Source organism: Molossus molossus, unplaced genomic scaffold (assembly GCF_014108415.1).
Source record: "Molossus molossus isolate mMolMol1 unplaced genomic scaffold, mMolMol1.p scaffold_m16_p_5, whole genome shotgun sequence".
In the NCBI taxonomy this organism is placed as follows: Eukaryota; Metazoa; Chordata; class Mammalia; order Chiroptera; family Molossidae; genus Molossus; species Molossus molossus.
This window is the reverse complement of record NW_023425388.1, coordinates 4,984,596-5,000,239: the sequence shown is the minus strand read 5'-3', so window position 1 is coordinate 5,000,239 and position 15,644 is coordinate 4,984,596. Positions and strand designations below refer to the sequence as shown.

The 15,644-nt window shown below is 52.4% G+C and overlaps 1 protein-coding gene across 1 annotated transcript; it reads right to left on the bottom strand.

Moving 5' to 3' along the window:
* Nucleotides 1-294: 294 nt before the first annotated feature.
* On the bottom strand, nucleotides 295-14,628 carry LOC118617796 (small ubiquitin-related modifier 3). The gene is made up of 4 exons (XM_036243800.1): nucleotides 14,514-14,628; nucleotides 8,179-8,307; nucleotides 3,457-3,528; nucleotides 295-1,682 (listed from the first exon to the last, which is right to left on the bottom strand). Exons 1-4 carry the CDS (start codon nucleotides 14,532-14,534, stop codon nucleotides 1,590-1,592), a joined length of 315 nt encoding a protein of 104 aa, XP_036099693.1. The 5' UTR covers nucleotides 14,535-14,628; the 3' UTR covers nucleotides 295-1,589.
* Between the last annotated feature and the right edge of the window lie 1,016 nt (nucleotides 14,629-15,644).

Genomic DNA, 15,644 nt, shown 5'->3' with positions numbered 1-15,644 from the left:
AGACTGATGTCCAGATCCACTGCCTCCAAACCCCACCCTCTCTTCACAAGTGACACCCAGGAGAGGAAGTGTCATTACAATGCCAATTCAGCTTACCCCAAAGGAGAGCTCTGGGAGACGTGAGAGAGAACTCCTCGGCAGGGATTCAGGGCGTGGGGGAGGCAGCAGGTGAATACGTACTTTTCAGCAACTAGCCTTTAAATCAAAGTCTGCGTGGCCTCCCTGAATGGTCATTACGAATGCTGAATTGTTGACAGTCAACCACAACCTCCAAATGCAGTATTTAATACAAGAGACAGAATACCAAACTATATTTACTGTTTACAGTAGTAAAGGACAACAAAGAATGTACAAACTGTGAACAAACAGCAGAGCCAGCAAACACCACATCCACACCCCAACAGCAAAACACAAAGGAAAGGCAAGATTCCAGGCAAGCAAGAGATGATGGTTGAGGTTGCACTGTCCAGGCGCCAGAACGAGGCAGAGCAGGGCCATCAGGAGTGGGGGTTCCACACAGTAGAAGGGCAGCAGCAGAACTGAGAGTGTAATAGGTAGAGGTTCCAAATGTCTCACAGAAATGAAATCACAGCTGACGTTTGGAAAGTGGCAGAGAACAGTCCACGAGAAGAACGTGAAGTCGTCTTTGCACGGGCCCATTTGTCACCACACTTTGAAGTAGCTCTTTTACACAAAAACGTCATTGCAAAATCAGCAATACTTAATCATACTTTTTTATAGAGAGACCGTAATTATTCATCAGAAGCAAATACTGGAAGAAATCTGAGAACACAGTACTACTACCAAGTGAGAAACATGAGAACTACTTTCCTCCATATTAAAAGAGGACACCTGAAACTAATATAAAATAATATTGAATGTAAACTATAATTGAAACAGTTTTTTAAAGGGGGAAAAGCCAATTTTCGCTGCACCCCACTGTGCCCATGCACCATCAGGAGCCCTGGCCCGCCCCTGCCCAAGCACACAATAGAGGAACAGAGTGCCCAGGGCCATGCTACTGAGGAACTCGGTTATTTTTCTTTTCACCCTTTATAAAGCATTCCAGTATTCTCCCTTCAACTTTCCCATATTCTCACAAAACTTAAAATTGCAATATTTAGCATTTAAGAAACAGTAAGTGGAAGTTTGTCTCCCAGCCCCACAATGCCCCCAAAATTTGTCCCACAGAAGCACCCCCACTTTGGTGATGTGAGCTCTCTACAATGGAATACGCAGTGGGGGGGCTTATTCAATACCTGGGATAAGATCCCTGTCTAGACTAAAAGGGGACATTCACACAAGTTTCGGGGAAATGCCATAGGAGGGGGGAAAGACAAAATTGAAAGCAAAAACAAACCCCAAAAACCTCGCAACTCATTTTCCTAAACAAACAGGACACTGTGGCTGGCCCAGGTTCAGGTAAGGATTCGTGCCTGCAGACAGTTTTGAGTTGCACCTGCAGTATGTCAGAGGAAAGGGATTCTGATGGATGTCCTTGGTTCCTGCAGACTCCTTTGTGATTGGCATGGTCACGTGTTCACTATTCAACAGCAAATGCAAGGACGGTGACAGTGGGGCCGGTGCCTCTACAGACTACATCCCAAGAGGCAGCCAGCTGCTCGCGAGCCTCCTGTCTGCTGCTGGAACACGTCGATGGTGTCTTCGTCCTCCATCTCCAGCTGGCAGCATCAGTGTGACGGGCACAGTGAGAGAGGGGAAAGCTGTTAGTTAGTTTTCTCGCCATCACAGGAACAGACACTGTCCAACTGAATTCACACGGCCAGCGCACTGTGTCCCTCGCATTGGCACACACCACCCTGGTGCCCTGTTACACCTTGACTCTATGGCACTCCCTCCTGGTCATACACAGGGACAAGAGGCTTTGTTTAAAATTTCTAACGAGCTACTTATTCACCAACCTTCCCCTAACAAAACTCACAAAAGAATATTCAAAACTGCCCTGGCCGGTGTGGCTCTGTGGTTAGAGTGTTGGCCCGAGCACCAAAGGGTCTCGTGTCTGATTCCCAACCAAAGGCACATACCTGGGTTGCGGGTTTGATACCCAGGTGCGGGAGGCAACCAAATCGATGTGTCTCACATCGACGTTTCTCTCTCTCTCTCTCTCCCTCCCTCCCTCCCTCCCTCCCATTCTCTTAAAAACAGTGGAAAAAAATCTATTGGGTGAGGATTATCATAAAAAAAAAAAACTAACTTTAACTGATAGAAAAACTAAGTCTCATTTAAAAAAAAATAAGTATCTAAAATTGTTACTGAAAATGACACAAAATCAGATTCCAATTAGGAACATCAAGTGAGTGGCACCAAGTCCTGGGGACTAGCCAGGGCCACACTCTTTGTGACAAGCGCAGTGGATGGAGCCTGTGGGTTCCAAAGCAAACCAAGTCAGAAAAGAAGTGCTCGGTAAGGGGCCTGGTGCTGGCTGCACCGATCCCCACCCCTCCCCTTGAAAACCAGGCCAGAGAAGGGCAAACGCTCCTGCCTGCTCCTGTCCGACGTCCCAGGCATGGACATCTGCCTGATCGCTGTCCACGCTCGGACAAAAGGAAGACTCTGCCGAATCACAGGCTAAACGGGGCTGGCAGCAGCGTTTTCCCAGAACGTTCTCAGAAATGGAGGGAAATACGTCCGGGTTAGCGGGCCCCGTCCTACTGCAGACACCACCTGAGCGGGAGCCAGGGTGACATTCCGGGGGAGAGCTTTCCAGCCCCCACCCCAGTGCAAACCCCCCAGAAATCCTCACAGAGCCCACCACCGTCTCAGCAGCAGCAAGTTCCTCACATGGGCAGCAAAGGCAGCACTTTTACACAAGCCGACCCAACTGATTCTGCCTCTGTCAAGGATAAGCCTGAGCAAACCTCCAATGGACAGTGACTCTGGGTCACATCATCATCCAGCTGATGAATGACAAGAACCACAGACTGAACCTTGGCCTCCACCTGGGTCTGAAGCTTTTACGCTTTGGCGCCACGCACTGCAACATGCTGGGCCAATGCTGAGGTTGTTTTGGGGGGCATGTGCTTAATAAAAACTAACTCCCGATAGTGAAGGGGTACCCACTCCTTTCCATCCACACCCCTTGTTGGAAGCAAGCCAGTAAGGTAGCTACAAACTGACTGACATCACAGACTCAATGTCCGGACCACCGGTGGGTGTGCGTGCGTCTGCCCAGCAGCCTGGACCCTTCTGCTGAGCCCCAGCCCGCTCACTGCATCTCCCAGCCTGGAGGAGGATGTCCGACAACGGGCATCATTCTCATCTGAAACAATGAACTGCCCAACTAAAAAGTTAAACAACCTAATAAATAAGAACATTGAGAAAAAGCAAGGCTTTCCCTATGAGGACCAACATGTAGCTCCCCAACACGACTGTCACAAACAGCAGTTAGTCAGTGCAGGTGGGAAGCAGCTCAGGATGTCAACGCAGCTTTCATACCTGGGCCGGGGTGTCCGCTTCATTGATTGGCTGCCCATCAAACCTGAATCTAATCTGTCTCATTGACAAGCCCTGAAAAGAAAAGAAGAAAAGAAAAGAGAAATATAATTAAGTATCTATAGGTAATGCATTAATTCAAAAACATCAACTACTTACACCAAAATATCAGAATTCTGATTGTGCAGATTAATGATCCAGTGGACATAAACCTACTGGTGGGCCTACAGCCCATGTCATGTGATAGCAACAGCAGCACCTTCAGAAACCACTTGTCACCCTGCGCACCTGCCCTTACCCACTCGCATTTCTCTCCCAGAGCCACGCAGGGTTTCTGCACTGCTGCACCACTCCTCCGCCCTTTACTGTATGCTCACAGAGAAAGGTCAGGTGACAGGCAGCAGGTGACAAGAACATTGCATGAAACTGGGAAGGCAGGAGGGAAGGCATTTTCCATCCAAAAAGGAGCACGTACATACTTCCCACACCCTGAGGGGATGTTGCACATGGTCAGGATGCAGAGACATTGCCTTTTTAAAAGCAGCTCTGATTTCACATGAACAGGAGATGAGATTAAAACATGCATCTCTGCTCCTGAAAAGACATCAAGAAATAAAAAGATGTCCTAATGCCCTGGCCAGTGTGGCTCAGTTGGTTGAGCATGGTCCCATGCACTGAAAGGTTGCTGGTTCGATTCCCAGTCAGGACACATACCCAGATTGCGGCTTCAATCCCCAGTCAGGGTACAAGCGGGAGGCAACTGATCAATGTTCCTCTCTCACACTGATTTTTTTTTCTCTCTCTCTCCTGTTCTCCCTTCTCTCTAAAAATCAATCATTAAAAAAAAAAGAAATAGCCCTGGCCGGTCTGGCTCAACAGTTAGAGCGTCGGCCTGTGAACCAGAGAGGCCCGGGTTCGGTTCCCGCTGAAGGTGTGTACCTCAGTTGAAGTTTGTCCCCGACCCAGGGTGAGATCATGTGGGTGGCAACCACTCATGTGTCTCTCTCACACCGATGTTTCTCTCTCTCTCTCCCCCTCCCTCTCTCCCGCCCGCTCTATCTGAAGATAAATGCAAATATGTCCTCGGGTGAGGAAATAAGGAAGGAAGGAGAAGGGGAGGGGAGGGCAGGGGAGGGAGGGGAGGGGAGGGGAGGGGAGGGGAGGGGAGGGAGGGGAGGGGGGAGGGGAGGGGAGGGGAGGGGAGGGGAGAAAGGCATAATCAGCAGGTCAAAGAAGAAGGGGAGGGGATAAGCCAGCAGAACAAGGATGTCACCAATGGGCTGGAAGCTCCAAATCCCTGGATGCTGGACCCCAAGGTCCGGGTGGCAGTGAGGGCAACAAGATGCAGCCCTGGAGGGGAGGAGCAGGCACAGATGGTCTGGGAGGCAGAGGCGCGGCAGGCACCTGATTCTGGATGATGCCTAACAGTTCCCATCAGATCCCCAGGTCAGGGTTGCCGACGCCGAGAGGCAGTGCTGTGCCTCCCCCTCGGAGCCCCCGCCCATCCACTAAGCTGCTGGGGCACAGGCAGGAGTGGAGGAGGCAGGGGTCCACTTCCGGAAACTCAGTGACTCACAGGTCAGCACATCCACCAGTCCTGCAGGTCAGCCCCGCCACGCGTGGGCCCTGTTCACACTCACGCATGCAGGTTCCCATGCTCCTCAGTGCCTCGCTCTTTAATATGAGTAGTCAGCCAAGGGTTGGAGGACACTTAAGGAAAGGCTCAAAAATGTGAGAAAACAAACCAAAGATGGAGGAACATGGAGGGTGAAGAGGTAGGTCCGAGGACACTTCACACACACACACACACACACGTGCGCATGTACACACACACATACATACATGAACACTCGCGTGTACACATGCATACAGGCACACATATGGAATTCTTAGGAGACAGAAAACAATAGTAAGTTACTAGTGGGGAAGGAGCCTCCAAGCACAGGAACTTTTGGAAATTGGAAACATGACAGAAATCAAGACTGCCCATGTAAAGCTCCCAGAAAGGAAACCAAGAGCGACGACAAACCTGATGCACCACTGGGGAAGCGGTCAGTGAACATTCTAGAACAGGTACCTGCACTGTGGACAAGAATTCCAAAAAGAGGGAGCAGAGACCAGAGAGGGAACAAACCATTCAAGAACTAATAGAAGGTACATTTCCTGCCTGCGGTGTGGCTCAGGGGACTGGGCGTCGTCTCACGGACTGAGAGGTCCTGGTTCCATTCCCGGTCAGGGCACTGCCCAGGTTGTGGGCTCGATCCCCAGTAGGGGGCGTGCAGGGGCAGCTGATCGATGTTTCTCTCTCACATTGATGTTTCTCTTTCTCTCTCCCTAAAAAAAAATCAATAAAAACACGTATTTTTTTAAAAGGTACATTTCCTAAACTAAAAATAAGTTTCTAGACTGAAAAGACCAGAGAAGTGAATGACAAAATTACACACCTCAAAGCACGTGACAATGAAACTCCAGAACACAGGAATAAGGCCTCAAAAATGCTCAGAGAAAAACCAAGCTACATACAAAAGACAGAGAATCAGAATGTCGCTGAACTTCTCACACCAACACTGGAAGCCAGAAGAATATGATGCAGTGACTCCAAAAAAGGAAAATGAATTTCAACCTAGAAATCTACACACAGTGAAATATTCAAGCATGAAGCTTTACAAAGAGAAGGTCGTTTCGGTTTCCGGACTGCGGGACCTCAGACGCTGCGTGTACGCACCCTTTCTGAAGGAGAGACTGGAAGGCATGCTCCATCCAAATGGGGAGAGGGTTAATCCAGACATACACAGGAGGGAGGAAAAGAAGTTTCCAGAATGACTACGGAGGCTCTGAGCTGACAGCCCTGCAGCAGGCCTCAAAGCAACCTGTCCAGGTGGGCAGGTCAGGAGAGACTGCAGGAGGGACATTGGGCGAAGCAAGGGCACAAAGGGCCGGTGGTGAGCGCCGGTGCCTGCCTTCACGGGGAACCGGGCAGCACTGGGGAGAATGTGGGGTGCGTTAATAATGGGCACACGGCTACCACCAGACCAGGAAAGTCAAGACTAAGACGAAAGACAGGTCTGTGAGCAGAGCCCGCGGTGTGGTCCTGTGGGCGGCACCCCCAGGGCCTCCATAGAACCCAGGAGATCCCAGAGCAGTCAGCTGCAAGGACGAGGGACAGGGGTGTGGTGGCAGAGTCAGAGCTGAACCCCCACCTTTCACAGGTGAAGTGAGCTCCAAGTTCAAAACCAGGAAGAAGTAGCAGGATGACCCTGTTTACGAGGCGAATGAAAGCGGCGGAAGGAGCGGGCGACGAGGCCGCTGGAGAGCAGGTTTGAGAAGCGGGGTACAGAGAGGAGGTGAGGCTCTCCTCTGAGGGTTTGAGAAGCGGGGTGCAGAGAGGAGGTGAGGCTCTCCTCTGAGGGTTTGAGAAGCGGGGTGCAGAGAGGAGGTGAGGCTCTCCTCTGAGGGTTTGAGAAGCGGGGTGCAGAGAGGAGGTGAGGCTCTCCTCTGAGGGTTTGAGAAGTGGGGTGCAGAGAGGAGGTGAGGCTCTCCTCTGAGGGTTTGAGAAGCGGGGTGCAGAGAGGAGGTGAGGCTCTCCTCTGATGGTTTCTCCCATGACGGTTTTTTTTTTTTTTTTAATCCTCACCCGAGGACATTTTTCCATTTTCTGCCCAGGTAGAGTGGGAGGGAGAGAGAGGAACAGAGAGAGAGAGAGAAACATCGACGTGAAAGGGACACATCGAGTGGCTGCCACCCGCACAACCGACCAGGGCCGGGGACAAACTGCAACCAAGGTACACGCCCTTAGCGGGAACCGAACCCGGGTCTCTCAGGACCGCAGGCCAAAGCTCTAACCGCTGAGCCAAACCGGCCAGGGCTCCCATGACGGTTTTTAAAACAAACGTTCCAAGGCAAGAATGACCAAAGCCAGGAATGGAAACGAGCTAAGCACTTGTATTTCCAAAGCCCCTAGAAGGCCTGGTCCTACGGGAAGGGCCAGAGCTCCTTGGGAGGAGGCCGGCGCGCCTGCCGCACCACACACAGGCCGCGGGAAAGCCCGAGTGGGACTCGACGGCTGGGACAGGCCCAGGACTAAAGGCGAGTCCAGTGGAGCATGATGAGAGCAAAACACGCAGGGACAAAGCATACATGCCTTTGAGCTGTAAGTGCAGGATTCTAACAAAAACAATCACAGCGAAAAATGCCCAGTTTAACTGGTCACTGTGGGAGAACACAAGTAAATCAGCTTGTTCCTTTGAAAACTGGTCAATAGAGAGAAAGAATCAAGCACTTTGTGGAAACCAAACTGTGAAGAGGGCTGTGTCTCCACAGCGTGTCCCAGCTACCGTGTGAAGGAGCGACGGAACCGCACACAAGTTCATGTTCCGCAGCCTCCCAGGAAGGAAGCCACAGACACCGGGCCCCAGCAGCAGACGCACCCCACACTCCACCCCGGAGGGAGAGGCAGCCTTTCGCCGGGACTGCTGAAGCCAGAGCCGGTGAGTGCGACCTGGAGATGAAGAGAGCTGGCGAGAAAGGCCACCAAGGGACACACGCACTTGTGTAGACACATACAATGCACGCACACACAAATATGCATGCACACACCAAAGCGTGCGCAGACACGTACACACTAGTGCACACGTGCAGACACGCGCACGCACACTGCCAGGACAGTGCAGCCCTGAACAGCCCGGACACGTGTTGCCGGCAGTCGCACGCAGCCCGCAGGCGCACCTGCCGCTCACAGTAGGCCTTCATCAGCTTGCTCAGTGGGGTGTGTCTCTTGATCTTGAACTGGACCACGGAGCCATCCTGTCCGGCCACTTTCAGGTTGATGTGGTCGTTCTCTGTCTTCACTCCTTCCTGCAAAAGATATGACACTGGGCCTCAACACCACGTCCCAAAATAACCACTATTGTAAAGGGCAAGTCTTTAGGTAATTGCTGGAGTCTTTCCAAGTCATCAAAAGCAACCTAATTCTGAACAATTTCCAGCAACCCAGAGTCACTCATGTGATGGTTTTATTTTTACACAATTTATTTTTAACTTCTACTTGTTAAGCATCCTTGTGTAAGGAAATGCAACGCAAATCTACAGAGTTCACAGAATGGTAATTCAAAGAAAAAACCTGCTCAATAAATCTAAAAAAAACAGAGAAAGTCCACGTCTGCCAAGATGACGCTGTGAAGCCAGAGGGACACGATGGTGCTCGTGTCTTTCTGGGGAGTGGTTTGTGTGGGAGTTTCCCCCTCCCAGCTGCCGCCACCCAGTAGGGGAACCAGCCCCGTCTGATCAGGGACGCTCACAGTACTTCCCTGCACCGAATGCCGGACCCCCTCCCAGCTCCTGGGGAATCATGGAATGGCTACCCCAAGTCTGAGGCACTTCTTCGGGATCAGTGACGTGCACCGGGGAGGGTCCCGCAGTCAGTGCCACCTCATTTATCCGGCACTGTTCGGGAATCGAGGAATTGTTTATCTTTGAACAAAATGATCAAACTGACCTGCATCAATCTGAAAATAAAGATCTGATGGAACTCAAAGTAATTCTGGACTTTCTCCGGCTGACGTGCATGCTCTCTTCCCTGCGTCCTTTGTCAGCGCAGCCCCAGAAGAGCTGACCGCCACAAGAGCTAGGGCTAGGGCTGCTGGCCGGCTTGGAGGAGGGATCACAGCCGCCCTCCTTCCTTCTCTGCTTGGAGGGCTGGGGCCCTTGCTCCTGTCGCACGCCCCCAGCTGTCCTAACAGAAGGGACTGGGGGGCAGGCAGCCACATCCTGCACTCTGGCTGGAGACTCTGAGTGGAGAGAGAGGTCTGTCCAGGGAGCACAGAGTGGCCCAAGAAGTGGCAAGACCCCAGCAAGGAGCCTGAAGGAGGCGTCCTGGGTGGTGCTTGCCCACCAGAGCCCTGGGCGGCAGCTAGCCAGGCACCAGTTGCACCCCACCCCACCCCCGCAATGTGTACTCCAATTGGGCAAACCCAGTGACACAAGTCATGGGGTGCTCTGGGATCCGAGGCCAGGATGGGCTGGGGGTCCCCTCTAGGGACACCCCTTCATCCCCCAGAGAGTAAGGATGCATTTTTTTTTTCAAATAAAGGTTTTGTTTTGGAATAATTTTACATTTATAGAGAAACTATAAAGCAGAGACGGAGAGAAGTCCTGTGCACCTCTCGCCTGTCTCCCCGTGTAAGCATCGCACACCCACGACACGCATGACCTAAGAAACCCGTGATGGCGCATCACTGCTTGAAGCTCCAAGTTTTGCTGTTTCAGCAGTTTTCCCATTCATGTCCTTCCTCTGTTCTGGGATCCAATCCCGGGGACCACAATGCGCTATATAGATATAGATATATTTTTTTCAACTTTTTATTGTTAAAAAACACAGAACATAAAATTTAGCGTTTTAACTATTTTCAGTGGTATTAAATACATCCATAATGTAGTGGGACCATCACCGCCATCCTTCTCCGGAACTCTTTTCATCTTGAAAAACTGAAACTCTGTCCCATTAAACACTAACTCCCCTCCCCAGCTCCTGACGCCTCCTCTTCTGCTTCTGTCTCTGAATTTGACAACTCTGGGACCCTCATGAAGTGGAATTATACAGTATTTGCCTTTTTGAGACTAGCTTATTCAACTTAGCATAATGTCTTCAAGGTTCATCCATGTCACAGTATGTCAAGATTTCTTCCCTTTTTAAGGCTGAATATCTCATTACATGGACAGACCCCACGTGGTGTGTCTACTCAACCACTGATGGACACTTGGGTTGCTTCCACACTTTAGCTATAGAGAATAATGCTACAGTGAACACGAGCGTGCAAATATCTCGAAACCCTGCTTCCAAATACTTGGAGTATATCCCGAGGAGGACTGCTGGGTCATATGGTAGCTCTGTATTAATGTTGAGGCCCCTCCACACTATTTTTCCAGCTGCTGCACCATTTTACATTCCAACCAATAGTGCACGAGGGTTCCAACAGCTCCATGTCCTCACCTACACTTGCTTTCTGATTTTTTTTTATCCTCACCCGAAGACATTTTTGCATTTATCTTCAGATAGAGCAGGAGGGAGAGAGGGAGGAAGAGACAGAAACATCGATTCGAGAGAGACACATCGAGTGGCTGCCACCCACATGGCCCCAACCGGGGCCCAGGACAAACTGCGACCGAGGTACGTGCCCTTAGCGGGAACTGAACCCGGGTCTCTCTGAGCTGCAGGCCGATGCTCTAACCACTGCGCAACCCAGCCAGGGCGCTTTCTGATTTTTTATAGTAACTGTCCCAGTGGGTGCGAAGTCTTCACAATTTGCATTTCCCCAATGATTGGTGATGTTAAGCACCTTTTCATGTCCTTATTGACCATTTGTGGGGGAAGGGGGATTACCGATTTTAGAGAAAGGAAGAGAGAGAGAAACATCGATTTGTTGTTCCATATATTTATGCATTGATTGGTTGATTCTTGTATGTGCCTTAACCAGGGATCGAACCCGAAACCTTGGTGTATCAGGACGATGCTCTAACCAAATGAGCAACCTGGCCAGGGCTCTTATTGGTCACTTGTATATCTTCTTTTGAGAAATGTTTACTCAAGTCCTTTGCCCATTTTTAAATGTTTTTTTTTCCAGTTGTTGTGTTTTAGAAGTTCTCTATATATTCCAAATATTAATCCCTTATTCTGTTGACGAGTTGCACATATCTTCTCCCCTTCTGTAGGTTGCCTTTTTAGTGTCAATAGTATCCTTTTATGCACAAAATTTTTTAAATTTTCATGAAGCCCAGTTTGTCTGTTTTTACTCTTGTTGCCTGTGCCTACGGCACCCTATTCAAGAAACCATTGCTACATTCAATGCTGTCAAACTTTTGTTCTGTTTTCTCCTACATTTTATTGGTTTAGGTCTTACATTTTGAGTTAATTTTTGCATGTCAAGTTAAGAAAGATACAAATTAATCCTTTTGCATGTGGACAGAGAAAATATTTGTTTTTGTTTTAAGTATTTTTTATTGATTTTGTTAGAGAGAGAGAAAGGGAGAGATAGATACACCAATGTGAAAGAGAAATATCAATTGGCTGTCTCCTGCACGCCCCCTACTGGGGATGGAGCCTGCAACCTGGGCATGTGCCCAAGAAATAAGGGACTGCTCAGTCCGTGGGACGATGCTCAATCCACTGAGCCACACTAGCCAGATGAAATATTTGTTTTTATAATGAAAAAATATGGATGTGTTCAAACAGATTCAGGGACCAAAATACAAAACAAACAGGATCACAGGGCAGCAGCTGCAGACCAGGCAAGAGGAAGGGCAGCAGGACTAGGCAGGGCCTCACCAGGCAATGGGGCACCAGCCAGCCACCTTGGGGAGCTAGTGCAGCCGGGAAAAGCCCAGGTACCCCTCTCCTCCAAAGGAAGGACACCAAGAACAATGGCCGATGCCAGATCCCTGGTGAATTCCTAACAAACAAAGTGTAAAAGGAAAAAAAAAACTTCGTCCTGGCCAGTGTGGCTCATTTGGTTGGAGCGTCATCCTGTACACCAAGAGATGGCGGGTTCGATTCCCAGTCAGAACACATACCCAGGTTGCGGGTTCGATTCCTAGTCAGGGTGCACATGGGAGGCAACTGATCAATGTTTCTCTCTCTCTCCTTCTCTCTAAAAAACAATAAAATTTAAAGAAATAAAATAAACCCTAAAAACAACGATCACAATTCACTGTAGTCAGCTCCCTGACTCAGCTATGCAGCAAGTTAGACACAGCTTCCCCAGCTGACCCCCGTTTTCCTTTTGCCAGCACGATGGCCTGGGGGTGTGCCTCCGCCCCTCCCTGCCAGGTGCAGAGCCCAGAGGGCTCCTCAGTAGGCACCAATGGCACTGCAAACCATTTAGTCATTTTAGACACAGTTTAAACACGTTTATTCAACTGAAAGAAACATGGAAGTTGACGGTGTAGGACAGTTAAGTTTAAAACCAATGAAGAAATGAGTATCATATGTATTTCACTGTATTTAAACTTTAGTAAGAAGCAGCCACCCAGAAAACAAAAAAAGGCATTTATATTTGGCCAAATGACCAGGCTGGGATGAGTAGTATAAAAGGCTGAGGTGGGCCCTGGCCCATTTTGCTCAGTGGTTAGAGCGTTGGCCTGCGGACCAGAGAGTCCCGGGTTTGGTTCCCGCTAAGGGCACCTACCTCAGTTACAGTTTGTCCCCGGCCCTGGTTGGGGTCATGTGTCTCTCTCATGTCCATGTTTCTCTCATGTCCATGTTTCTCTCTCTCTTCCCCCCTCTCTCCCTCCTGCTCTATCTGAGGATAAATGCAAAAATGTTCTCGGGTGAGGATAAGGAAAAAAAGGCTGAGGTGGAGGCATAATGGACAAAGCGAAGGCAGCTCCAACCGAATATGGAGAGAGGAAGTGTGCCTGGTGCGATCTCTGCTCAAAGCAGGGTAGGGAGGGGCTGGCTTCCACACATTCAACTCAACAGCAGATCTTCCGCTTGAAGAAAAACAAACCCCGACAGTGCAGACCTAAACCTTTGGAAACCTGTTTTTCTTTTTTTTTCCTTACTGATTTTAGAAAGAGAAGGGAGAGGGAGAGAGAGAGAAACATTGATGAGAGAGAACATCAATCGGCTGCCTCCTGCATGCCCCCCACTGGGGATCGGGCCCACAACCTGGGCATGTGCCCTGCCCAGGAATCAAACCAGTGACCTCTTAGTGCATGGGTCGAAGTTCAACCAGTGAGCCACACTGGCTGGGCTGGAAACCTGTTTTTAATAATAGTTAATACAACCGCTTCAGAACTTCCCAAGAGCTGACAGCCAACACCCTAGAGCAGCGATTTTTCAACCCATGTGCCTCAGGGATTTTTAAAACAAGCGATACCTGACTAGTCAAGGGCACTGACCTCTTTTCCCTTAGATTGTCAAATAAAAAAATGACAACATTCAACACAATAGCTGTCCCGTGTGAATCAAAACTACAGCTATTTTTCGGTCAGACCGGCTTAAAATATATTCTTTGCTATGCCACAAAATTTTACTAATTAGTTTGTGTGTGCCATGGGACGAAGAAGGGCGAAAATCACTGCCCTAGGCCTTGGCTGGGCAGCTTAATTGGTTGGTGTGTCCTGGGATAGTCAAGGCTTCGGATTCTTCAGGTCGGCACGTACAGGAAGCAGCCAGTGAATGATGCATAGTAAGTGGAACAACAGTCTAAGTTTCTCCCTCCCTTCCTCCCTCCCTCCCTAAAACCAATGAATAAAAGACGCGAAGGAAACTCGCTGTCCCGGAGAAGCGCACAGCAGAGGGCACCGCGGAGGCCGGAGGAGACAGCGCGGGAGGGAGGCGGGCGCACGCGGGGCCAGCAGGAGAGGGAGCAGCAGGGGCTGGGCGGCGGGGTGGGCAGCGCGCACGGACGCGGGTCCTAGGGAGGGCGGTCCCGGGAAGCGGTTCTCCGTAAACGGGGTGGCACCGGCCGAGATCCCCGCAGCTAGGGTCCGAGCTGGAAGGGGGGTTCCCGGCGGGGGAGGGGACCCGCGCGGCAGACTCCCCAGAGAGAGAAGTCTGGATGCTGCAAGGAGGGTCCTGAAGACGGTGCATCCGGCGGGTAAGGGGTGCGGTGGCGGGATCGGGGCGAGGAGGGTCCCGACGAGGGCTCGCCCCGCTCCACCTCGGAGCTCCGCGCAGACCCCGCCGTCAGCGGCGGTGGAGCGGGCCGGGGCTGACCGCCGCGCGAGGGGACCGAGGAGGCTAAGCGGCGGGGCGGGGCGCGAGCAGTCGGGGCGGGGCCGGGATGTGGGGCGGGGCCTACGCGAAGGGCGGGGCGCGGCCTGGATCGTGGGGGCGGAGCCTGGCCGAGGGCGGGGCGGAGCCTGGGGGGAGGGGAGCCGAGCGGCGCGACTGCGGGGGGAGGGGCGGGAGGCCTGGGCGCCGGGAGGCCCCGCGGAGGCCGCTGGCCCCTGGCCCCGGAGGCTGCCCGAGCCGCGGAGGGCGCCCAGTGCGGGGCGGGGGCGGGCGGGGGCGGCGCGGGCGGGGTCGAGCGCGGGCCCGACCTGTGCCCACCGGCCCTTACCTTGGGCTTCTCCTCGGACATGGCTGCGAGCGGTGGCGGGGTGGCGGCGCGGCGGCGCGGAACGAGGCAGCGCGGGAGCGGGCGACTCACGCTCTCGGCCCGCCGCTCTCCCGCCGCAACTGCTCGCGGGACCGCGCTTTTGCCCCCCAAATCCCGACGCGCCGGTTGGTCGCCACGAGGTCACGTGGCCGGCGCGCGTGCACGACGCGCGCGCCCGGGACGTCGAGCGCGCGCCCGGTCGGGCCGAGGTTCCCGGCGATTGGGAATGCGTCACGGGGCGGGGCCCGGCGCCATCCCAACGCCCGGACACCGGGGGGCGCTCGGGACACGGGTGGGCGTGGGCGCGCTGGGACCTCCGGCGCTCGGAGCGTCCAGGGCGGGGTCGCTCCAGGCACCGATCTGGGGAGGGGCTGGGGAGGGGCTGGGGAGGGGCGTGGCGCTCCCAGAGCTAGGCCTTGAGGCCGTCCAGGTGCACAGGCAGGGCCCAGGGCATCCCCTCGGGGTCGGTCTGCCTCAGGGCCCTGGTCACAGAGCTGGTCCCTCGCCTGCTTGAGCTCAGCCAGCCGATCCCAGGCGCCCCACTCATTTCCTGCGTGGAGAGTGCGTTTCTCCGAGAAAGAAGGGAAAAGGCCAGTCTGGTGAACCACCTCCAGTGGCCATGGAGGACCTAGGTGCCTACTGGAAACGCTTCAGCCAGGTGCCGAATGTCAGGTCGTGAAGAACTGCACGGGGAGCCAAGACGGCGGGCCAAGGCCGACCCTCCCACGGGCTCCATCCACCAAGAACACGTTGCATTTGTTCGTTTTGAAGCCCACGCAATCTCAAGTCTGACCCTCACCCGGAGTGGCAGATGGACAGAGGCATAAACTAGGATTAGGGATGTAGGCCTTCCTCTGCCCACTTTGCACTCTGAGCTTCGCGAGGTTCCCTCTGAGGCTTCCTCTTGTCCTCTGGTCTGGTCCCCACTTGAGGCTTCTGAGCCCAGCAAGTGAAAGCCCAGCACCTGGAGGCAGTGGCATGGATGCAGGAGCCCCTCTTGTGACTATTTCACTAAAGTCTGGAGTGCACACCCTGTGCCAGATGCTAGCACTCTGCACCTAATCCTCACAGCAGCCCATTTCACAGGCGAGG